We start from the raw sequence: 25,840 nt of genomic DNA, 5'->3' as shown, positions 1-25,840 counted from the left end.
AGGTGCCACAGGACCCTCTGTTGCTTTTTACAGACTCAGACTAACACGGCTACCCCTCTGATACTTGACATCACTAAAAGACTCTACTAATCCTCAGATGCTATAAAAACTTCTCTTCAATATAATTTTTTTATGCTTTTTGATTAGTGTTAAGAATGCCAAATTGCACTTCTCTTTGATTAAATATTTTTTCCCTAAGGCTCCAGTTTGGCAAAGCCCTTCAGCACATACCTGAAGTTAAGTACGTGCTGAAGTGTTTCGCTGAATAGGAATGGACTGATGAATCAGGGCTTAAGAGATACTCCCTTTTTTGAGCCAACAATTCTATGGTGATTGTTTGTGGACTTTATCATAGTGACTGATATACAGTTTTGTATGTGATGAATTTATGATTTTGGCTCTGTCTCTTTTGAATATCTATGAGTGTTAATAGTTATTCCAAGGGGTAATAAAACTGGAAAAAGTGTCATATAATACAGCATCCAAATACAATTTTAAAAACCTGTGGAGAAATTTTTCCTTTCCAAAAGTATTTCCTGTTAGCCCTATTCTGGGCCTGCTAACAATGCCAGAGTGTAGCAGAATATTGTGGCTTTGTTATATGACCAAACAAGGACTAGATTAAGAATAGCAGTCTTACTTGAACTGAGTATTTTGAACTCAAGTCTCCAGGGGTCAGAGAGACAAATGCACTAACTTATTTTGCTACCAAGATCTGTAGTTAAAATTGATCTCAATTATTCAGCGTTAGCTAAAGTTTAGTTTTAGACTACAAACATTTAATAGAAACTACTTTTTAATCACTGAATACCACTTATAAACAAGCGCTGGAGTGTGCGTTTGATATCAGTGCACTGGAACAAAACTAATTTTGTGCACTCTGTCAATGCATTATACCCGCACACTGTAAGCGTGTAAAATTTTAGAGAGGTGATTTGGGCCTGGAGGGGACCCTGTAGAAAGATCAGTGGACCTATTGAATCCTTTCTCAAACATCTTAAAAGTTGGGAAGGAAAGTCAGAGTGTCTGAACTAACTGTTAAGATTTCAGTGACGTGAAGATAGCACCACGCTTTATATTCTCAGACGAGAACAAGTGAAGAGATGGAGAGAGATCAAGGGAATAATATTTTTTCACTAGCGCTACCAAAAGCCTAAGATTCATCTGGTTATGAGAACATATAACGAGAGAAATATCTAATTATCAATTAGTCATTTGAATAATTCTAAACACTAATAAAACTGGCTCAACTGTGGTAAAACCTTTTGTTACTTACCTGAAAACATTTTCACAAAGTCACCACTAGACATGTTCATAACCACATCTACTTTCACAGGTGGTTCTCCAATTCCTGCACTCCCAGCTTTGTTCTTAAGATCAATGTACCAAGTCCCTCCTTCGTCACCTACAAACAAGAACAATGGAAATAGTTTACAGCACATCAAATACAAGGTTTGTGCCTAACTCCTGACCATCTATGAGGTAACTTTTCTTGATGTCAATTGTGTAATAAGACATTAATTATAATAGTGTTATGGTAATTTAAATGGTTTAGTGTTTCACGAATGGAAGGTAAGAGGTCACGTGTCCACATTCTTCAAGGTGTCAAACAAAAAACCTCTTCACTCACTGTACCTTTGGACAAACTAAGAATGAAGTATTTCTCTGTGCAAATGCTGAATGTATTTCACTGTAAATTTGTAGGTGAAGATTTAATAGAAGAAAGTCTTCCTTACCAGATAGTTCAAACAGATAAACACCTTGGGTAGACCTTACAACATCTTCACTGATTGCTCCCTTAATAATTTTAAATGTTTCTGCAACAGGTCCCAAAGGCTTAACCGCAGCAGACTCCGCTCCATCGGGGCCTTCATGCTTGACTCCATCGGGGCCTTCATGCTTGGCTCCATCGGGGCCTTCATGCTTGACTGATTCTATTTTCTTCCCCTCTTTGAACACTGGAGAAGCACCTAGAAGATGGGTTTTTTCCACTGAATGAAGTAGATACTTTTTTACACCATCGCGCTAGAAAAATCTGTTTAAAAGTACCTACTGCATTTTAAAACATCAACAGCATTCTAGATCTTAAGACTGAGGAAATATATTTTATCAACTGCCAAACAAAAGAAAGAATTTGCTAATTTAGAATTAAGGCTGAAAAGTGCATTTTTAGTCAACGTGGATATTAAGAAGAAAGGGGATGGAGAACTGAAGCTTATACTGTGATGACCCACACTCCATTGAGGGACGGCATAGCTATACTGGTCCTGCCTCAAAACAGGGGATGGATGGGGATGGGATGGACTACATCAGGGTTTCTCAACTCATGGGTCGGGACCTAAAATTGAGCTGCCAGAATGTTTCAAAGGGTCGTGTGGCGGCTCCTGTCCCACAGGGCTGGCTGGGCTCACCTCCCTGCTCTAGGCACTGCAAACTCTGGGGCAGCATTTCTCAAATGCGGCCACCAGGGGCTTTTCTTGTGGCCACAGCACCCTGGGTTGTCTGTGTAGTAACAGCCCCTCCCTCTCCCTGTTGCTCCAGGATGCACCACCTTGGTGTTGGTTGCTGGGGCTGTCAGCAGAGGTTGGGCCCTGCCCCCCCTGGAGACACCTGGGGCACAATGCTGGAGGAGCAGGCAGCCGGTGAGTTCCCCACCTTCCCAAGGGCTGTGGGGCTCAGGCTTTGAGCTTCAGTCCTGGGGTGGTGGGCTGGCATGCTCTGGCAGCAGGACTTTGGGTTCCAGTCCCAGGCTCCAGCTGCACAGTGGCAGGCCCTAGGCTCCAGTGGCGGGGCTTCAGGCTCTAGCCCCACCTGCCTCCCCTAATCCCTCATCCAGGGCTTAATTTGTCCCCAGGCTTGGCAGGGCTGAGTAAGTCTGCTGTGAAAAGTGATATTTGTATGTTAGTATCACTTTTCACAACAGACTTACTAGCTAGCAATCAATAAATTACAATGATTTGGACATGTATATGTGCATATTTATTTGTTTTTCTTAAAGCTAATTAAGTATTTTAGGAAAAAGTGTCTGAGGCCACCAAAAAGTTTGTCCTGAGAAACCCTGCTCTGGGGTCCCAGCGCCACTCAGGTTTTGCCCAGCCATCATAACGACGGAAGTCTGGGTAGGCCAAATTTGAGAGAGTGGCACTGCAACCCTATGAGCCAGGTCACAACTCCACTCACACAAATTTGGTCCAATCCAAGGACAGGGACAAACCTGAGCGGCACTGCAACATTGGAGGCTGCAACGCCTGGAGCACAGAGCCAAGCCCAGCCAGCCCCACAGCACAGGAGCTGCAGGAGCTGCCACTGTAGGGTAAGTGCCAGGCAGGACCCAACCCTCCCCTCGGTGGGGGAGGAGGGCAGGACCCAAATGAAACCACCCCAGGGTCTCCACCCCCAGACTATTTGCTGGGTTGCAACGGACCATAAACATTTACAAATGAGCCCAAAAAGGTTGAGAATCACTGGCCTAGATGACCTCTCAAGGACTCTGCCAGCCCTACATTTCTATGATTCTATGGTTCATATTTCGCCTCCCATACATGCACATAGAAAACCCCCCCAGTAACAAATTGAATTAAATCTTAACTCTGACCTTTACACAATTTATTTACAACAAACTCTACGTAAAGAGTGTAACATTATACAGTACTAAAATTATTCTCTATGCTTTCTTTTAAATGGTTATGTATCATAGAACCATAGAATATCAGGGTTGGAAGGGACCTCAGAAGGTCATCTAGTCCAACCCCCTGCTCAAAGCAGGACCAAACCCCCACTAAATCATCCCAGCCAGGGCTTTGTCAAGCCTGACCTTAAAAACCTCTAAGGAAGGAAATTCCACCATTTCCCTAGGTAACCCATTCCAGTGCTTCACCACCCTCCTAATGAAAAAGTTTTTCCTTATATCCAACCTAAACCTCCCCCACTCCAACTTGAGACCATTACTCCTTGTTCTATCATCTGGTACCACTGAGAACAGTCTAGATCCATCCTCTTTGGAACCCGCTTTCAGGTAGTTGAAAGCAGCTATCAAATCCCCCCTCATTCTTCTCTTCTGCAGACTAAATAATCCCAGTTCCCTCAGCCTCTCCTCATAAGTCGTGTGCTCCAGCCCCCTAATCATTTTTGTTGCCCTCCGCTGGACTCTTTCCAACTTTTCCACATCCTTTTTGTAATGTGGGGCCCAAAACTGGACACAGTACTCCAGATGAGGCCTCACCAATGCCGAATAGAGGGGAATGATCACGTCCCTCGATCTGCTGGCAATGCTCCTACTTATACAGCCCAAAATGCCGTTAGCTTTCTTGGAAACAAGGCCAAACTGTTGACTCATATGCAGCTTCTCGTCCACTGTAACCCCTAGGTCCTCTTCTGCAGAACTGATGCATAGCCACTCGGTCCCTACTCTGTGGTAGTGCATGGGATTCTTCCATCCTAAGTGCAAGACTCTGCACTTGTCCTTGTTGAACCTCATCAGATTTCTTTTGGCCCAATCCTCTAATTTGTCAAGGTCCCTCTGTATACTATCCCTACCCTCCAGCATATCTACCACTCCTCCCAGTTTAGTGTCATCTGCAAACTTGCTGTATGTATCGAATAAGGTCAATTATTGCAACACAGGCAAAACAATAACATATTTTGCATAAAGTATGTGTATGCACAGTTCTGTTTTAGCTGTTAATTATCTAGAAGGCTTGTAAGATGTAAATTGATCCATCCTCCTACCATACTGATGGTCAGAGTTTTGATTAGTAGATACGTATACATTAAGCACAACAGAAGTGTTTAACTAGGTGGATTTTATTTGTAATTTACACTGAGTATTAGGTTGCATAGTGTTTTTTTAAAATATTTTAGAAAATTAATTCTATATTAAGTTAGCTGAGTGATAAAATAGTTCTGAATATTCTATGAAGTGATTTGTTCTTGCTCATTGTTTTCTTATGTAAAGTTTGCTTTTTTTAAAAGCACATATACAACATTTTAATCATTTTCAGATTACTCAAGTTACAAAACCAACTAAAGACTAACAAATAATATTGCCTCTGAAAACTGTGGCTAAATGACTATCATCATCTAAGATGTCTGTGGCAGAGCTGGGGGAAAGGAAAACAAAAAAACAAACCACACAATTATCCTGGATCCCACTCCAGTGCCTTAACCGTAAGACCACCCTGCAGAACAGCATGTAATCATACTTTATAGACTCTAGTAGTCATCTGCATGTTTTGCGTTGCTTTACAGAGGTAGGTACATAGGAGAAACCCCATTTTACAGACAGTATAAACAAGCACATATATTTAGCCTAATGTTTCTGAGAGGCAATGTGACTTAAGTGGATGAGACTTGGTTCTGCTAGAATAGAGAGCTGGGTTCTATTCCCAGCTCTGCCAGAGGTGATCTTTTTAAGCAACTTCTCAGCTACTCAGTCATCTCATCTGTAAAATGAGGAGCAGGGAAATGATACTTCAGGTCTTACTCAATTAAAAGGGCTGTGAAACCCATAGAATTGAGACACGCAGGAGCGAGGTCAGACTTGAACTCATCATCTCCGGAGCGCCTAGTCCAGTGCACCTTCCCCAAACCCAAATGGTATTTCTGAGGGAAAGGAAGGTCATCTCTCTCACCTTTTCTTCCTCCTGCACTGTGCCCCTGCCCCTTTCTTGACATTGCTGCAGAAACTGTAGGTCCATTTTGGTGATTTTATTTTGGTTAACTAGGAAAATGTCAGTTTTTGAAGAGAGTACAAGATTTCCCAAAAAGAGGGTTGCAGTTCCAACAAGGGTGACGTTTACATCTGTGTGAATGTGGAAGTTAGCTATAATTATTATATTGAAGGGTATACAATTAGGTGAGGCAGATCACAAAAGATTTCTGAGAAGTATGCTTTTGACTGTTTATTTCTTTTTCCAGGAAGCATTGATGTCCCTGATTCACCCCAAAAACTCAGACCTATGAAGAGTGCTTCCCGCTTTTAATTTTTAAAGTAAGGCAAAATTCTCTGAATCAGAAACAGTGAAGGTCCTGTCAAGGACGGACGCACGCACACACAGAGAAATCATTTTTCCCCCCAAGTATCTTACATGAGACCAAGTTCTTGGAAGGAAATATATTTAACAACCTTTATGTTTCAGCTTCATCATTGGAAATAAGGTTTAGTGAATGAATTTGATGTAAGTACTTAATTTCTTACCATGTGCTTCCATTTTCATAGCTACAGTATCAGGATCTACATCTAGAAAGAAGTCTGGTAGCAATGGATGACCTAAAATAAAATAAATAAAAATTGTGAGTAAAGTGAAGATAAACAGCAAAAATAATAATCTATTTTTGTATCAGTATTAAACAAAGTCTAGGCTTCTAAATAGGTATTGTACAGCTTCTGGAAAGCAAAAGTCAGTAGCAAGGAAAAGCCAGGTACCTAATATTTTGTTTTAGAGACAGATTTTACTTAGATTTTGGTCTGTTCTCCAATGGGTGTAAAACAGAACTAGAAGTCTTGTGGAGTCGTAATAGAAAAATCTTTCATTGAAGAGAAAAAGCAGAAGGGGCCTGAGGAAGGGGGCACGGAGAGAAATCACAGGCTGAGGAATAACAGGTTGCATAAGTCAGTGACATGGAAGCATTTTCCTTTCATTAACTGATATTAAGTTAGTGGAAGTTTCACGGGTGGAGGCTCTGGAAGATTGGGCCAACTGTTTCTGGGAATGCAAAAGGGTACCATGGGACTGAACATCCACAGGTCGTTAGCAGAAGAACAGATTATAAACTTACTTAACATTATGTCCTTTCTTACCTGGTGCAACTGCATATACATCAAAATTCTTAATTCCTTCTTCTCTCAGCAGACTTTCATCAATAACAAAGTTTCCTGTGAAACTTTTTGGTTTTGTTAAAATGCAATATGCAGCATCTGCAAGGATATCAGTTTTTCTGCATTGCTGTTCCACACCAGCTCCTCCCAGCATATCCATAGCAGATGTATGTATAGCTAAAAAGTTCAGGGGGGGGAAAAGAAAATTTGGTGGTCAGCACTGATGTTTTAAAGTTCTTCTCCTTTCTCCTACTGCACACACACACTTAAAGTACATCGTTTTATTTTCATGCAAAGAGCAGAACTGTAGCATACTGAAAAAACTCACTAAGTTATTACTAAAAGAATGAGATGGAAAAGAGACCTTCAAGTCCCTCTCTTTACCAATATAAGATTGTTCTAGTACAGTATTTTTTTCTAATGTTTTTGTCCAGCCTAGTTTTAAATGTCCTAAACAATGAGACTTCTATCTCTTCCCTAGGAACACTGTAACATATTCTCATACAGCTCACTATTTATTGATAGTCTTTTCTACGATGATCACTACTACAGTATTTGAGCACCTCACAAACATTACTAAATTTAGCTTCACAACAACTTCTATGATATTGGTAAGTAGCACCTTCATTTTAAAGATGGAGAACTGAGTCAGAGAGTTGACTCAATTGCTTGCCCAAGGTCTCACAGAAAGGCTGTGGCAGAACCAGGAATAAAATGCAGATCTACCGAGTTTTTGGTTAGGTTATTGATCTATTCTAGCGGGTCTGTTCCTGCTAGTCTTCTGCTTTTTATTCAAGGGAAGAATATTGTAAGTGGGAATGCTTCACAGAGGTTTGCACTTTGCTCTTCTTACTACTCTTCCTAGTTACCATATATTTATTTCAGACTTCTTGCTCCTCCAGAACTGCCCCATTACAATTTTAACTTCTATTTCCCAGTTCCTTCTTTTGTTCCTCTTGTGATTTTGCTTTGTGACTCCTTACAATGACGCCATCTGCTGCTCAAGGCCCTGTATCTTTTCCTCCAGAAACTTTGGGAGTGAATCTCAATGGGAGTGAAATGTGTTATCTTTGTTTTTCATGTATTTTGAAGATAAACATTTTGAGACTCCTTTTGTACATTCAAAAGATTTTAAGCTATTATTCCTCTTTCTTAATTTAGGATACTGTGGTCATGGAGGCAGATATTGAATTACAGATACTTTAAAAGCCTTGCCTTATATTTCTAATGCTCTTAAAGTGAATTAGGGAAGACAGATATTCGCTACTATAAAGCTTGGTCTGCATATAGAATATCTGATTTTACAGGAAGTTTTTAATTACCTTATAAATTACTGTGCAGACTCTCACAGAGGGCACTTATTCGAATAAATTTTTTATTTATAATGTTGTTGTTGCTTGAAGACTGGCTCTTCAGTGCATCAGGTTTTGAAGGCTCCTGTGATGAGCCGCACTCAAAATGGAGAGAGCTTCTAGTATGTCCAATGGTATTTTTAAATACTTAGTTTGTAAGATACAAGTGCTTTTACAAAAAAAGATACGGTGATATATATTCAAATATAATTAAAAGTAGTAACTTTCCACACACAAAATATCAAGTTTGAACATGTTTACTTAGCCCAATCTAAGAAGTCCTTTAATAATAATAGCCATAACTGGGAGCTCCTGTTGTGTGTGATTGCACAGGTGCTGTTAGTTGTACCACCCTTTTGGAATCGGTTTAGAGGCCGATTTCATCGGAGTTGGAGTATGGTGTGGGGAGACAAAAGAACAATTTCCTCTCCCACCGCACCTCTTAGATTGCTGACTCCATGGTGGGAGATGGTGGAGAGCTTCCATAAGGATAAACTGAAGTTAGCCCATGAAGGCCAAAGTGGGGCTTGAAACCCCAATGGTGAGAGCTTGTACTGAAGTACTGAAAGTAGAACCAAGGAACGCCTAGTATGAGGTGTAGGGAAACAAGGGCCTCAAAAACAGCGAGTCTCAGGCTCGATTCCAGATAGCAGCAAGGCAGACTGTGGAAACCCTTGGCACAATCCTCAGTGATGAAGTATTTGGAAATGGGCTTCTCCTCAATTTAAATGAAGGTTAGAGTCTAGGACAGGCGAGAGTGGATAATCTCTGTCTTGAATCTCCTACAGAGCCAAGAGGGGCTGAGGCCAGAATAAGGGAGGAAGTTGATCCTTCATTCAGCAGCAGGGAAGGCAACACAGGCCCTAGAATGGTGGATGAAGACTTCTCCCTCAGTACTCCAAGAATTAAAAGTTCCTCTTTTGGAACTGGACAATTTCCCTGCTGAATGCACCACACTTAGATCTCTTACAACAGAACTGGAACTCAGAGGGAGTGAAGGTTCCATCCAGAGTGGATTTAAAAAAACAAAGTGATGAATGGTCAAAAAACTGGTTTGATATAAATACATTTTTCTTTTTAAAAATAAAAATATTTAAAATTAAATTTGAAATTCTGGCAACCTATGTTAAGCCCTAAACTTACTATATTACTTATTATATAAAAATAATTTAAATTGAAAAATATTCAAGCAGTACACATTTTCTGAAAAAGTTTTTTTTAACAAAAATCAAACTACTGAGCTGGTAGAAGTTACTGACTAAGCATCTGGACCCAGAGTTTGTTGACGTGCAGAGAGAATATCTTCATTTCAGTTTACTCAACTAGTTTAATTCACTGACTAGTTCGTTTAAATGTAAGACTCCAACTTGGAGTTGAAAAAGCAGGCAAGCCTTTTTTCCTCTTCCAATGTATGAATAAAAACTGGTGTGAGTGGATGAGATCCACTAGTTCTAAAATCCTGATGGCTATGGTAATTATAAAATCAGTTTACTTTGCTAACTACAAATAATCACAGAAATGTAGAGCTGGAAGGGACCTCATGAGGTAAACTAGTGCATCCCTCCACCCACCTTTATAATACTTTTTTAAAAAAATCACTTTAAAATGCAAGACATAATTGATTAAAACTACTTTTTTCTCTTATGTATCGAGGAGATTTAAGGTAGTTTTATTTAATCTAATAAAAAAAAAAAAACCTTACATGATGCATTTTTAATTGAATTTCACTTTCCATCCAAGTAGAGCTTCACACAAAACCATGAGTAAAAAGATTAATCCTCTAGTAAATAAGAAATGTGTCAATCACCATTTTCTAACATAATAAAAATGGAAAAGTTAGGAATCTGAATAAATGATGTTAAACTATATAATTGCTTAAATAAATATGTATAAATACAATGTATGCTCCTGGTTGGCAAGAAGTAACACCAAATTTTGTGTAAATGGTACATTTAGTTGCAAATCAACATGTTTTAATGGTACCAACCAATGAGCATCAACCTTTCTTTAGGAAAAGAACTAAAAAGTACAAATGCAAAACAAGATTAAAATCAATTATGTAAAGGCTTGCGGTCACAGGTTGTGTTGCTGTATCCTCAGTCTCCTTATACAATCTCACCTCAAATGTTTTACAACTTGAGACACAATCTGAACCAAACCCAAGAATCAGAGCTTTCCAGAGAGTTCCTGGATTGGTGCAGTGCGCAGACGCATCTCAATGGGGAAGTGGGGGTGGAGAAGCTGCACTGCCTCAAAAGAAGAACTCCAGACCCTATAGTTTGAGGATATTCATTGTTTCTACATGTGTGGTATACACCCCAGACACACACAGGAAAATCCATAGCAGTGCAACAATAGTGTGAGCAGGGAGATCAAGAACTGAGCGCCAAACCTTGTCTACATTAGGAAATTTTATCCTGGTTGAACATGATTCTTAACAAGTCAGCCGACATGATGTGGACTACAATTCATGTTCTTGTCGAAACTGATCACAGATGTGGTCAGTATCATGTCTGATCCCAGAGGGTTTTAACTACAAGTGGCTCACCCTAACTTGCCCTTTTCTATACTCGTCAGAAAGTTGTGGTTAGCACCATGTCAGCTAACTTAGCTATTATGAACTGTGTATAACCAGGTCTCCTAGTACAGACAAATGCTAGAGGTGAACTCCCCAGGTCAGAGCTGAAGCATATTGGCAGGCAGCATGCAGAACCTTCATTTTTGCCATCTGTTCTACCTGTTCTTTTGTTCAAATAAAGGACTTCAGTCTTGGAGAGTTTCAATTCATCACCTGTTGTAAGTTACTAAATTCACATACAGAATTTAATTCGGTTTTTTAACTTTGTTTGATAGTTTAACTTATGTTAATAGCAGTAGATCAAAATGCCCATAAAGCTTTTGGAGCAAAGGAGGGAAGGAAAGGAAGGGAGAGAATTCCAGCTACTTCTCAGACACAGATTCACAAAGATGTAATTGATAGAAACATCTGATTTCTTTTTTTGGATATTTTAATCAACAGCAACAAGTGCCTTGTTTTGCGGGAACTATTTCACACTTTCTTTTGAAGCACATAAGTTGAATCATTTAACAGTACAATTAAAATACAATTTTGAAATGTATTAGTGGTGCAAAGGTGCAAACCTTATTACTCAGTTTATGTGCCCAATATGGTAGAATTCTAAGCATACATGTACTCTTCATACTCAAATGAGTATAAATAAGCAGCATATGAAAGCTGTCCCTATGATCCTGTATAGCACTCTTCCTTTTTTCAAATCACATCTGTAAGTGGCTATACCTTATGTAGCGGGGTGGTCACCCGCTCCTGCCCTGAAGGGCTTAAAACAGCCCTTGGCGAGGGCTAGGGTAGGGGAAACCTGGGCTGATTGGGGAAGTAGCCACAGCTGGGACACGCCCCAATTGGGCCGCAGCTGGCCCTTATAAGAGGGCAGTGGCCTGGGAGCAGTCAGTCTCTCTCTGCCTTCGGAGAGAGAAGGGCCTAGCTGCTGGGAAGCTCAGGGTGCCTAGAGTGAGGCAGGGCTGAGGAAAGGCCAGAGGGGGTGGGGAGCTCCAGGCTGGCAACTCCCCAGGCTGCAGGGCCTTGTCCAAGGCCCCATAGAGGCACTGGGTTGCAGAGAGAGGCAGCAGGTCCAGACCCAACCTTGCCTATGATGAGTGGCTGACACTGCAGTCTGCCCCAGGTCGCGGGGGCGAGTTGGTGACTGGCAGTAGCCTATGACTGAGGTGAGGTGGGGATAGGGGGTGGGGGTTCCCTGGGGAGGGGAGACCCTGAGAGAAAGGGGTTACTGCCAGGGGGCAGCACCCCAGATAATGGGGCACCTGAGTCCCGGGAGAGACGGGGGGGGCCAAGTGTCAGCGGGACACCGGCCTGCAGAGGGCACTCTGGAGGCTGGAGAGCTAATTCCCTGAGATGACCAGCAGGAGGTGCCGTGGCCATGAGTCTCGCACCGTCACACTTATAATACATCCTAAATTAAAAAGACATTTAAGCCATATTGGCCTACCTGCAGGGAGGGTAAGCCTTAGAAGATAAAATACTGAGAAGAGTTATGTTCTATTTTTCCAAGCTGTTCCCTGCAACTTTGAATCTGGTTACCCCCAGTCAAAGCATTACAAACTGAACACTTAAACAATTAACAAACATCCAAAAAAATCAAAATCTTTAAAACATAAACTTGACAGATTTACTCTGCTGCTCAAGGAGTCATAAGAGATTTTTAGTTAAGTTCATTACTTTAGTCTGTCTAGAGCTGCTATTTATGTCTAATGAGAACAAATGTTAAACACATTTGGACCTTCCTACATTCATTTGCTTTAAATCACTAAAGTGTAGATCTGGCTGTTTTTACAGGGATAGTGTAACTTATTGTGCAGGTGGAAGAGAAGGAAAATACCTAACTTTTGCAAAGGAAAAAAGACTAGAATAAAGCATAATGTAGCCCATACCTTTGATTCTCAAAATCTTACTTGGGTCAATTATTGTTTTTTTTCAAAGTGAGAGACTAAGGACTGGTCTACATATTTTTTTTATACTAGTATAATTATTTCAATTAGATATGTGACTTTTTTTAAAACCAAGGTTGTTGTGCCAGTACAATCTCATCTAGTCCGTCACGCCACGCTGAGGAAGGACCAAGTATATCTAGACCAGAGGTGGGCAAATTATAGGCCACATCTGGCCTGTGGGACCCTCCTGCCCGGCCCCTGAGCTCCTGCCCCAGGAGGCTAGCCCCCGGCCCCTTCCTTGATGTTCCCCCTCCCCCGCAGCCTCAGCTCGCTCCGCCGCCGGTGCAATGCTCTGGGCTGCGAGCTCCTGGGGCAGCGCAGCTGTAGAGCCCGGCCTGACCCAGTGCTCTGTGCTGCGCGGTGGCGTGGCTGGCTCCAGCCGGGCGGCGCGGCTGCCTGTCCTGGTGCTCTGGGCGGCGCAGCTGTAGCGCCGCCAGCCACCGGTGCAGTGCGGTCAGGGAGCGGGGGGGTTGGATAGAGGGCAGGGGAGTTTGGGGTGGTGGTCAGGGCGCGGGGGTGTGGATAGGGGTTGGGGAGCTCAGACGGTGGGGAACAGGGGGGTTGAATGGGGGCAGGGGTCCTGGGAGGGCAATCAGGAAGAGGGGGGGGTTGGATGGGGCAGCAGGGGGCAGTCAGGGAGAAGGGGTGCTTGGATGGGGCAGGGATCCTGGGGGGCAGTTAGGAATGAGAGGAGGGGTTGGATGGGGTGGCGGGGGGCAGTCAGGGGCCGGGGTTCTGGTGTCTGTCAGGGGACGGGGGGGGTTGGATGGGGCAGGAGTCCCGGGGGGGTCATCGGGGGTGAGAAGCAGGAGGGGTTGGATGGGGCTGCGCCACACCTGGCTGTTTGGGGAGGCACAGCCTCCGCTAACCGACCCTCCATACAATTTTGGAAACCCGATGTGGCCCTCAGGCCAAAAAGTTTGCCTGCCCCTGATCTAGACCATCCCTGACAGGTGTTTTTCTAACCTGTTCTTAAAAGCTTCCAGTGATGGGGATTCCACAAACCCTGTGTTCCAGTGCTTAACTAACCTTACTTTTCCTAACATCCAACCTAAATCTCCCTTGCTGCAAAATAAGCCGATCACTTCTTGTCCCAACTTCAGTGGACATGGAGACCAATTGATCGTAGTCCTCTTTATAACGACTTTTTATGAGCACTTTGGAGGGCAGGATTAGAATTCAAAATAACCTTGACAAATTGGAGAATTGGTCTGAAACCAACAAGATGAAATTCAACAATGTGCACAGCACTTCACTTAGAATGGGGGGGGGGGGAGAAATCAAATGCACACCTACAGAATGGGGAATAACTGACTAGGTGACAGTACCACTGAAAAGGATCTGGGGATTATAGTGGATCACAAATTGAATATGAGTGAACAACATGATGCAGCTGCAAAAAAGGCTAATATTCTGGGATGTAGTAACAGGAGTGTTGCATGTAGGACATGGGAGATAATTGTCCCACCCTACTCAGCACCGGTGGGGCCTGAGTGGTAGTACTGTGTCCAGTTTTGGACACCATACTATAAGAAAGATGTGAACAAACTAGAGAGAGTCCAGAGGAAAGCAACAAAAATAAGAGGTTTAGAAAACATAAAACCTAAAAGGAAAAATTGAAATAACTGGGCACATTTATTCTAGAGAAGAGAAGGCTGAGAGGGATCTGATAAGTATTTAAATATCATAGAATTATAAAAACGTGGGACTGGAAGGGATCTCAAGAAGTCATCAAGCCCAGCCCTCTGCACTGAGGCAGGACAAAGTAGTCAGGCATTCCAAACACTATCAGAACTTGCTTCTTGTCAAATATCTCCTCAGAGGCACAGCATATATTAAAAAGATAACATAACAAATGATAATCCTTTTGTGATGCTGTTTACATTAGAGTCCTGTGCACATTAAAAAGGGAACAGAGTAAATGAACTTAAGAAAACCAATGGGCAAACAAAACCTTTAAAAAAAATTTTTTTTTTAAAGTGGGTCAGTGAGCCAACCACTCCACAGGTTGCTTCAGACAAATGTAAGGCATAAATAAGCTGCTAGCAAGCAGCCACTCACTACACCTCTACCCCGATATAACGCGACCCGATATAACATGAATTTGGATAGAACACGGTAAAGCAGCGCTCCGGGGGGGTGGGGCTGCACACTCCGGCAGATCAAAGCAAGTTCGATATAACGCGGTTTCACCTATAATGCAGTAAGATTTTTTTTGGGTCCCGAGGACAGCGTTATATCGGGGTAGAGGTGTATTTGCAGTGCATGTGGCCAGCCATTTGATTAAAGTCACAGTGGCCTAACAACTGAGAACTATGGAAGAGTGGTTCATCTACCAGACACCAGTATTTTGTAGGAAAAACACCGAATATGAGCAATGAAAAACAAAAAACCCCTCAGGACAGTGAGCTCATTTTCAAATACCTGCTCTGAACAATCTTAAAAAAGCCTATTCAAAGTGAAATACATGAAGTCTGCAAGATCGAAGGTTGAGCAGAGAAGAAATGCAACTAACAACATCAAAGAGAACATTATAGTATCTTAAAACAAGTCACCTGTTTGAGGCCATAAAGCATTGACTGCAACTTCTCCTCTAAATTCTTCTGCCATCCCCAGCACACACATGGACATGCCATATTTAGAAATGGTATAAGCTAAGACAAAGTAAGAATTTTATTTAGTAAGGTAAAAATATAATGTCTGTGATGAAATTTTAAGATTCACTGATCTAATTCTTTACTCCTTGATGTAGTGTAATTTATTATTAAAAAGAAGTTCCTTAGAGTGGAACAATCTGCATAAAGTAAGAACTGGGAGGAGAATGGGTCTGCATTGAAATTTTATTAACTAAATGTTTTGAACATAGAATCATAGAAGATTAGGGTTGGAAGAGACCTCAGGAGGTCATCTAGTCCAACGCCCTGCTCAAAGTAGGACCAACACCAACTAAACCATCCCAGCCAGGGCTTTGTCAAGCCAGGCCTTAAAAACCTCTAAGGATGGAGATTCCGCCACCTCCGGAGGTAACCCATTCCAGTGCTTCACCACCCTCCCAGTGAAATAGTGTTTCCTAATATCCAACCTAGACCTCCCCCACTGCAACCTGAGACCATTGCTCCTTGTTCTGTCAAGATTAACTTCTTTAGATTGCCATTTATTATTGTTTCAACTGCACTAAAATGGCAACTACAAAAACTTTTAACAAAGAAGGTGATCTAGTTTCACTGTAGGTTTGAAAAATTAAGTTTTTACCATCCTTTGGCACAAAACACTTTGAAGAGCACAGAGACAGCAGAATTGTCATCAAGCTGTTCCGTACACATAGGGTCTGACCTGCTTCTGGCTCACCTGACTAGAAAATTGTATTTCATTATTCTTATAAAAGAATGACAAATCGGGGGTAATTCTGTCTGATTTTTCAGGTAAGGAAATGATGAAGACAACTATTGTAGTCTACCATGGTGTTTCATGGAATTATGTCAATAGTATTCCTTATATGGGAAAGGACTGACAGGGCCATGGAGACCGAATTACCCTCTCACCCCTGAAACAGTCACGAGGCATGTCATCTAGTCTTCCCCAGCAACAATAGGTACAGTATAGGCTGTGGTAAAGTAAGGGCTTCAGTATCCAGGCCTGTCACTCTTGTGCCTTTCATAATTACTCATTCACTTTAAAAACATTTTAAAAATAAGTAAATATAACACCACCTACCACAATGATTTTTGAACCATATGGGATTCAGGTTAATTGGTGGGCTAATGTTAAGGATATGAGCAATGTTACTCTTTCTTAAGTAAGGAAGGCATATTTTAGACCTGAAAATGAAACAAAAATTAGACATGTTAGTAGTTGTCAGGTGCATCTCTTTTAAACAAAAATTTTATAATTTTGGCAAAGCCACTATGTTTTAAAGATGCCGGTGGACATACAGCACCTTTTAAAATAAAAGATCTCAAAATAATCTCCTCCAATCTCATTACTTTGCACCTGCCCTCATATCAATATTCTGCTTATTCTAAACAGAGAACCAATATAATAATGTCATCTTATCTAAATGAAAAGTCCTTCCTAATATTTATGCATTCACACTGGGCCAGATTTTCCACAACAACTTAAAACCCACAAATGGAGGCAGATTTTCAGAAGTGCTCAGCAGCTCTAATTGTGACACTTTTAGCTAGACTTTTTCAGACTGTTAAACCATTTCTCCAATGTATTAAGCAGAGAGGTTTTTCTTCCACATTAGCCATGCATGTCATCCTTTAAGTATTTTCCCTTTCACAAAAACATACTATAGGGAAAATCCCATTTTATTCAGTTCAAATGTCCAAAGACTTTACAGTGTACACGGCACCTGTGACAATAAGACACAAACTGTATTTTATAAAAGCTGGTCAATACAATTGCCATTTCTAAACCTAGTGCTGCAAATGGATATCTGCTGGAAAGTGATGTAATTTACGATAGTTAGTAGCGAGAAACTGATGTAAGCTTTTAGACCCCAATCCCACAACTGACTACATGCAGTTATGTGCAGTCAATTGCAGGGGTGCGGCTTCAGACTGTCAGCTCTTTGGGAGTAGACTGTCATTTACTGTAAGTCTGAACAGTGCACAGCACAATGGGGCCTGAACCTGGTTAAGATCTCTAAGTTATGCCACAATAAAGTATTAAAATAGTAAGTAGGATTAAACAAATTTCCAGTCTAATTGTTTCATAGTCAACGAGAACTCAAATATTTAAACAAAATGTTTAATTTTTGTTATCAGACATTAAATTACTTCTCATCTGAAGAGAAACAACATTTGCATTGAATTCCACAGGCTACAGCCATGACTATGAAATCTGCTTCTTCTTTTGGTCCAACAAGCCCAAGTCTATTCACCTTCTGGGCACTTTGTAAGGCACAGCTGTGCACTCCATTATATTTCTCAGTGGGAGGGTTGGGCAAGGATGGTTTTGGTTGAGATGGAGCGTACCTTTCAATGCAATTTTTTTGACACTGTATAACTCAAATTAATGTATGTTTAATTTTCTGCAAGTGTATGAACCAAGAACATGTTGATAAGAATATGTATAAAACAAAAAATTTAAATACCACACACAACCATGCTACTAATCTTAATAAATGCAATATCCTGCATGTGGAATTTACCACAAATCATTAAAGAATAGACTTTTCACACATTTATTAATAGAACATGGCTACATAAGCAGCAAGGGAAGAAGAAAAAAGGGGATGAAGTGCGTGGATAGGTTATGCCTTAGGTCTTCTGAACTGATAGTTACAGTGGTAGTAACAAAGACCATTCCCTGGTGTAGGAGACAGAGAGAGCCTGGAGCAGTGGGCCTGGTGTAAGATCTGAGGCCTGAACCATCGTCATCAAAGTTAGGCCATGTCATGAACCAAAGTCAGGCCATGTATTAAAGCTGATGCTTACAAGTTTACTGTCTGATACATGACCTCGGCAAAGGTATTGCTAGTGTTGTTAGGACACAGGCACTCCTAAGAAGCAACAGATACTGGGTATGTGTGTGAACACCCTCCAAAAGATTAGCCCAGGTACATCCTGACCTAACAGCAGATAAGAGGGTTGACAGCAGAAACGCCTGGGGCAAGATACTAGGGGAGGTAACAAGCAAATGTCATGAAACATGTAAGGTGGTATGTAAGTTGTTCGTCTCAGTCTAAAAATGTCGGGATACATCACCTTAACCATTTGTGAGGCTGAGAGGACAGCAGCAATTCCTCCTGCTGATTGAGCTGTTCCTTGCCACTGGGCACTTGTGTGTTAGTATACCTGTAACCACAGAGCCAGGGCACCAGTACTTTGCCTTGAGGGCAATAAACCTGGCTGAGTGCCTTTGTCACTGAACCATGCCTGTGATCTTTCTTGCTGGATAGTACTATTGAGGTCTGCTGAACCAACTATCTGTGCATGGCTGGGACAGCATTACGGAGAGAGCATACACGCTCACCAACTGACAACACCTGGTATATTTTTTTTTTCTTTGGGTGTCATTTATCTTTCATATTTTTCAATGTGTAACAACACAAAACTAAAGCTATTTTCCCCTTGTAATGCACTGTAGCAATCAAAGGAGAGATAGCTATCCCTGTAAAAAATAATAGCAATATCAGCACTCCTTACAGATATTAATCAGAGTTAATGTCACCACCGAGGGAATGTGGTTGCCATTATTGAGAAAGATAATACTGTAATATTGAAAATGAGAAGAGAGTACTTATTCAGAAATGTAGCAACAGACATCCATAGGGTGCTTTTCAATATTTTCTTGAAATGTTTTCCTGCCTGTTATTCTAAAAGATGATTTTCCCTAATGAAAATGGCACTTTACCCATAGTTAAGTAAAACGTTCCAGGACTATGTTAGGAAAAAACAAAACCAAAAACCACCTCCTTTAAGTACAGCTTCTTTAACACAACATATAGTATAAGAAACAGAAAAGTGTTTTTGTTGTTTATCATTTTTAAACTACTTTTATAGCAACCCCCTTCTCCATCCCCACCCCCACAGTTTTTATACTATTTTTAAAAGATCAGAATAATTTCAAATAAATATGCAATTCCTTTTCACTATGTTAGGTTCATTACTCAGACAATATGATTTTAAAAACAAATTCATCTTTATAATGTAGCACTACAGATGTCGCTCTAAGAATAGAATTCAAAAGATCAAAGAGCTCCTTGATCACAAGCACTAATTGAATGAAAGCCTCAAAATTAAGATTTCCATTTTAACTCTGAACAATTTAAAAAAAAAAGATACACTAAGTGTCTAGAAAATATAAGATTTCATTTTAGTGTATTACTAATTTGGAAAGATGAACAAAATATAAAAAGAGCCATACAATTGTGGAGTCAACTCTCAGTGATCTTTGATGAAGTAATGAAACCAATATTGTTATGATGGAATTGTAGACTACATTTTCTTTCACTGAAAATGGATTTCCTTCTTAATGATTCTGATTTGTTTACTGTAAATCACCTGACAGGCGTTTTTTTCCTTCATAGGGCTGAAAAGGAACACTTGTAAGAAGGCAATTTACAATTAAGATACACCCATCACAAAAAGATACAAAGTGAGTTAACATTTATAATTTCATTTACAACAAGAGAGCAGGAAAGTTTTAGCAAAACCTGGGTCTTACGATCTGAAGTTCATTTGCCAGAACTGCATTAACTTAGCTGTTTGTTTCCTGTATGGAGAGCCTGAATAGTTTTGTGTCACAAAGTCACCGGTCACCAGCATTCAAGATCAGACATTAAGGACCAGATCCACAAAGGTATTTATGCTCCTTACTTCCATTGCTTTCAAAGTACATTAGGGGCCTAAATATCTTTGTAGATCTGGGCCCTAGATCTTGCTGCAAACCTAGGGGAAAACCTTTCCAATGACACATGGCACATCCTTTAGTCTTTCAACCCATAACAGAGTTGCAAGAGTTAATCTTCAGCCATTCATTCAGAATCTCCCAATTATTCATTCATGTATGTACGTGTGTGTACACGCACACACACCTTGTACCTTAAACTTTCACCTCAAATTAAAAAGTTAGCGTAATAAGATAACTACAAAAGTTATTGCGTGAAGTGATATTGTTAAGGAGGTTGAAAATGTAATTAAATCTACTGATGTATTTAAACAATTTAGTTTCCCCCATACAATACTTACGCAAGGTAGGTTCCTCTTGTGTTAGCACTCATCATAAGATCCACTTTCTTTGTAGGCGTTTCCAAGGTGCCAGTCAAGGAGATAGCACTCGCATTGTTCACCAAAATGTCTATTCCTGATTTTAAAATAATTCATTTTGCATTAATATTTTAAACTCCACCATTTAAAACAAAAAGCAGGGAAAAAACAAAGTGTACTATTCAAGTTTATTCAATTTTTTTACGCTAACCTTTTGACTATTTTGACTGAAAATTTAGAAGGCTTTTCATTAACCCACACAGAACACCCTCCACGATCACTCATTTTACCTCCAAATTTCTGTACAGCTTTCTCCACTGCATCAGCGATTTGCTGTTCTTCCCTCACATTAACGATGCATGGTAAAGCCTTTCCTCCAGCAGCTTCAACTGTACAGTGGGGAAAAAAAATTTTTTTTTTTTTTCATTTTGAACTTGCTCTTACACTGAGCAACCAACATGGGATAAAATATTCTCTGAGAGTTGGTAATGATTATCAAACAGACTTCAAAAACATACAATGCAATCTTTACAGATACTGAGCACCATCAACTTCCACTGGCTTCAATGGGAGTCAAAGCTGTTCAGCACCTCACAGGAATGAGAGTTAATAACTGTGGCAAACCAGAAAATTTAAGAGCTGCAAAGGATCACAAGCCCACACAGTGGCATTAGAGGTCAGTACACACAGACACATTCATTCTTAAGAGAACACTAACTTTCCTATATAGCAACATCTTCTACTGTTTGACGATGAAAGGTAAAGGGGAATCTGCAACCATGCATTCCTCAGCGAGAGGGGGAATACTTCAAGTTATTGGGAAAAAGCTAAAAGTTAAAGTATGGCCTGTTCTTCAATCACTATAAATTTATAGTGCTCCAAACGTACCTTTAAAAAAATAAAATATTTGTTTTAAAATAACCAACGTCATACTGCTTAAACTGATTGGAAAGGGGCCAGTCACAAGTCCAGGAGTAAACAGTGCTCATCCTGAGCTTCATGCCAGGATAATTTGTGGTAATAGAGGGAGGAATTCTACACCTTGGGGCAGGAAAAATGAGAGGGAAGTGTTTCTCTAGCAAGCTGATTTATTTATTTATTTAAAGAACAGAGTAAGCCCTAGGGAGCGGAGGTCTCTGTTCCCAGCCTTGTGCACCCTAGGCCAAAGGGTATTTTGAGGGGGCGGGGGGAATGGACGGAGAATCTATTTTGTCTGTGTCCTGTCCAGATGTGTTTTGTGAGAGGCATGATGGGGCACCGCATGTGCAAAGTTAGGGGGTGGGGGAGGAGGAGGAAGATTGGTAACAAGTCAAGAGCAGGAAGCGGTGAATAAAACCGATGAGAGGTGGCTCATAAGCCTACCAAACCTGCATGGAATTGCATGGCTCCTGACCTCCTGACCAGAACTATTCCCCTGACAAATGTTGAAGACCTGCTGCAAACCACAGAAGTACTAGAGCACTTAAAAATGGTCTGAAGAATTTTTTTATAATGAAAAATGCTAGGCAACCTAAATAAAGATTGCTGCTGCTCGCTCTATCATACTGCTTCCCCCAAATAAATTATGGAGACTACAGCATACCACTATTAAAAAACGTACAGGAGTAATTTAATTCATGCTCTTCCTTTTGTGAATGCTTGAAAGGAATAACCAAACTAAATACTGTTTTAGGGCTAGATCCTACAAACGTATGTGCGTAGGCATAGGGGTGCACCTGGGTTGACTGTTCTAAAGCTGTAAATTTGCACGTGTTATTTTGACAACAAATAGTAGCTTGGCTTAAAGTAAGGAAACAATTGTAGTGGCACTTTTTCTTTAAAATAAAATACTTTTAACGTGTTTGTTAGGTGAGGTACATGTTAAATTAATGGTTCAATGGATATTTTTAATTGTAAAAAATGTAGAATTAAAGAAACTCAAGTTATATCTAACCAACTATTGTTTCATTACAACAATCAAATTCTAGGAAGTTTTTTTAAAAATTGGAATATCACATCACACTTTATTCTTTGAATACCATTTAATAAACACTGAAAAGAAACTTTAAAATAATGAATAGTATGTGCCAACACTGTAAGCTCTCTATCAACATATCTATCATGTATACACATGCACACACACTTTACACAGATACACAATCACCATCACCATAGTCTCTTTACACCTAACACACATTAATACATTTACCTTGACAACACCCTTGTGAGACAGAGCAAGTATTATCCCTAGTTTACATATGGGCAACTGGGGCTGAGAGAGACTAAGTGATTTGCCCAAGGTCACACAGTCTGTGGCAGAGCCAGGAAATGAACTTGGGTCTCCAGAGTCCCAGTCAAACACCTTAACAAGACTGTCCTCTCTCTTTAAAACTTACTCTCTTCTGCAGCAGTGTAGATCGTTCCTGGGAGAGTGCGATGAGGCTCGCCTGTCTTAGCAGCTATCACAATGTTTGCACCGTCCTTTGCAGCCTTCAAAGCAATTGCTTTGCCAATGCCCCGGCTTGCACCCGTGATGAAGAGAGTACATCCTGCTAATTTCCTAGAAACCGGGGACGACGACAAGGGTTCATTTATTCCAGTGTGAAAACAATAAATTAAGTGACTTCTAAGTTATCTTTAAGGGCAAAAATAATTACAATTAGTGCTAAAACCTGTGACTATTTCTTATATATAAGTATTAATGTAGGTATACCAGAAACTTATTAAGCTGCAGTACAACATTATATGACAAAGTCAGTGCAGGTGAATAACTTAATATGTTTATAGATGATAGGGCCAAAAAGACCACTTGGGCCACACAAATGGATCCTCTCTGTTTTGCAAGAATACTCAATACACCATTTCAAACAATAGCTTTTATAAGTTCTGCAGTCTGATAATAGAGTAAGAGTGCAGTGTCTGAAGTGTAATCTCAACAATATCTCAAACATCCTCTGCATAGCATAATCCACTTACACAGCTTGCTAAGTGCGTTATAAATTACAGAATTCTAAACACAAAATAGCAGGGTTCTAACTTAAACGTGATCTGATGTTTCAGTTCATAATCACGACACTAACATACTATGCCAGGGGCTGCAGGGAGGTATAGGAGCCAAAAATAAGTGTTCTGATTTTCAGAGGTGGTGAGCTCCTATTGATGTCAAGTTTAAAAATTATAGCCTTTATACTCTCCCTGTACCTTGGTTTAAACTAGCTTTAAAATGAGTGCAAGAAAACTAGCTTATCTTTGTAAACATATTACAGCCTGAGGTCAAAATTTGGTATATAAGCACAAAGTATTACTGAATTTAAAAAAAGTATTTTAAAAAAGTATTTGACAATTCTTTCTCTTAAGTGATAGGTTTTCTAAATAATGGGAAGTGTATTTTGTTGTTCTGCATAAAATCTGGAACTGTCAATTATTTTGTGAAAAAACAAAGATCTAAATTTTCAAATGTGCACAAATCCACGCAAAAGCAACCCCAATTTACACACACACACACACACACTGCTGTGCACACATGCACTTCAGCATACATACTGTTGAAAATCTGGGCCAGTCTTTATTCATAACTTTTCTCTGGGTCTCAGCTAGCTCTCTGCAAACTCTGAGCATGCTCCTATTCCCAATGCACTCAAAAGAGAAAATTCTCTGGCCTTGAAAGGGCAAGGTTGGGACCCAGTCACCTGTTCCAGCAACTAGATCCACTAGCACAAATATGCCCTGCAGAGTTCCACTGAAGTCAACAGAGCCCTGGTCTAGCAAATTCCACTGCAGAATTGAGGTCAATTGGTGAACTTACAGCTATAAGATCAAGAGAACCCAAATAAAGCTCAAAAGTTACTTGACTAGATTCTTGTGAGGGGGTTGGTGTAACTAACTGAAATTTACTAACCAACACTGTTGATAATAAAGAGGAACAAAAAGACTCAAAATTCACTTCCTCTTGGCTCCACAGAGCCAGCACAGCCAATAAAAGGAAAAAGCAGTAGTTGTCCCTAAATTCAACTTCATGTGTTTATATCTTCTGATCCACGTTTTAGAGTAGAGCTACACTAAATAATTTGGATTAATCATTTTCATTGCAAAATCTTCTAGTCTTAAATATATTGCTCAGCAAGTCATACAAAACTCTCCATAGCTCTCTCATTGCCCATATCTCTGCATTCAATTCCTCCCACCAACGCCCTCGCGCCCTTTGCCCTGCTGAAACTTCTCTCCTGGCAGCTCCCTTTGATCCCATCTGCAGTTACAAAATCAGGATCCCAGTTACAACATGGATGTTATAACATAGTTTTGTAATTTGGTTTGTTCTACACAAAGAAAACCAACCTATTAAGGGGGAAATGGCTATTATGGAAAAGGGAAAAATGATCCTTTTAGATCTATAATATAGAAAATATAGGATACATTTTTATTATATAAAGGTTATATGTGGGGCTGTTAGCACTGCCCATTATTAAGGATACCTGACACATCCCATTATAACATCTTGTTTTCAGTTGCTTACATCTTTGCCGAACTTTAACTGTTTGGGCAAAAAATGTCCATGCTAGGTTTCTACCTCAGGCTGCTTTTTGGAAAATTTCAGACAAAATGGTTTAGCAGTTTCTGAAAACAAGACTATGGAAAAGTGCAATGTTTTGCTCGTATTAAAACAATTCTGGCAACCTTTTCTTTGAAGAGCTCTAGCTTTCCCAGACTTTGGAGCATGGCCTTGAAAACTCGTGGGGGTAAGGGGAGCATCACTATCAGTGAACGCTCACATACTTCTCTTCTTTTTCAATAAGCCTTTTTGGGGTTAACCAGACACTTACTTGTATGTTATACCCCTTTCTCCTTCCCTCCATCTTTCACATCTATTTAGATTGTAAAGTCTTCAAGGCAGGGACTGTCAACTACTTTATATTTACAGTGCCTGGCATAACAGGATCCCATTCGTGGTTGGTCCTTAGGCAATACAGTAATAAATATGATTAATAATGAATCAATTAAACCCAGCTAGCCCACTCTGCACTACTATTCTGTCCAATTGTGCACGAGGGAGTCTATATATTGCAAGTCCTTTGGGGCAGTTACTTAGTACACTCACACCGCTATGTGAATAATAATCGGGTAAACTACTATGAGAAATAAGGAACTCAGTTACATTAACGCTACTAAAAAAAAAAAAGTAAAACCCTCAAGAATATTTTACGTAACTGGTTGCTTTGTCCAGAATGCACGAATATGGCACCCACAAACCTGAGTCCAGGAAGTACAAAATACACCATAAGGGAGATGATTGCAGCATACACAATGGACATGCGCACCCTCGCTCACAGCTAGAGACACGAGTGCGGGGGGACGGGGGCATAAGTTGGCATGGGGAGGGGTCCCCAAGGCTTAAAGTGGAGGGGGGAGAATCAAAAAGGGTCAGAAACTGAGCAAAAAAAATTGAAAGT

General features: G+C 40.5%; 1 protein-coding gene across 1 annotated transcript; it reads right to left on the bottom strand.

The window, feature by feature from the left end:
• Window positions 1-1,253: 1,253 nt before the first annotated feature.
• LOC113405304 (hydroxysteroid dehydrogenase-like protein 2) lies at window positions 1,254-23,024 on the bottom strand (the record flags this gene model as incomplete). Its single annotated transcript, XM_026646366.2, has 9 exons — window positions 1,254-1,405; window positions 1,737-1,970; window positions 6,197-6,268; window positions 6,800-6,994; window positions 15,252-15,350; window positions 16,411-16,514; window positions 20,397-20,511; window positions 20,705-20,803; window positions 22,790-23,024. Coding segments are annotated over 9 exons (1,290 nt in total), but the record flags the coding sequence as incomplete, so codon positions are not given.
• Between the last annotated feature and the right edge of the window lie 2,816 nt (window positions 23,025-25,840).

The sequence above is a fragment of the Terrapene carolina genome, unplaced genomic scaffold (assembly GCF_002925995.2).
Source record: "Terrapene carolina triunguis isolate 2854851 unplaced genomic scaffold, T_m_triunguis-2.0 Scaffold35022, whole genome shotgun sequence".
Classification (NCBI taxonomy): domain Eukaryota; kingdom Metazoa; phylum Chordata; order Testudines; family Emydidae; genus Terrapene; species Terrapene triunguis.
The sequence above is the reverse complement of the archived record's forward strand: the minus strand, read 5'-3'. Positions and strand labels throughout refer to the sequence as shown.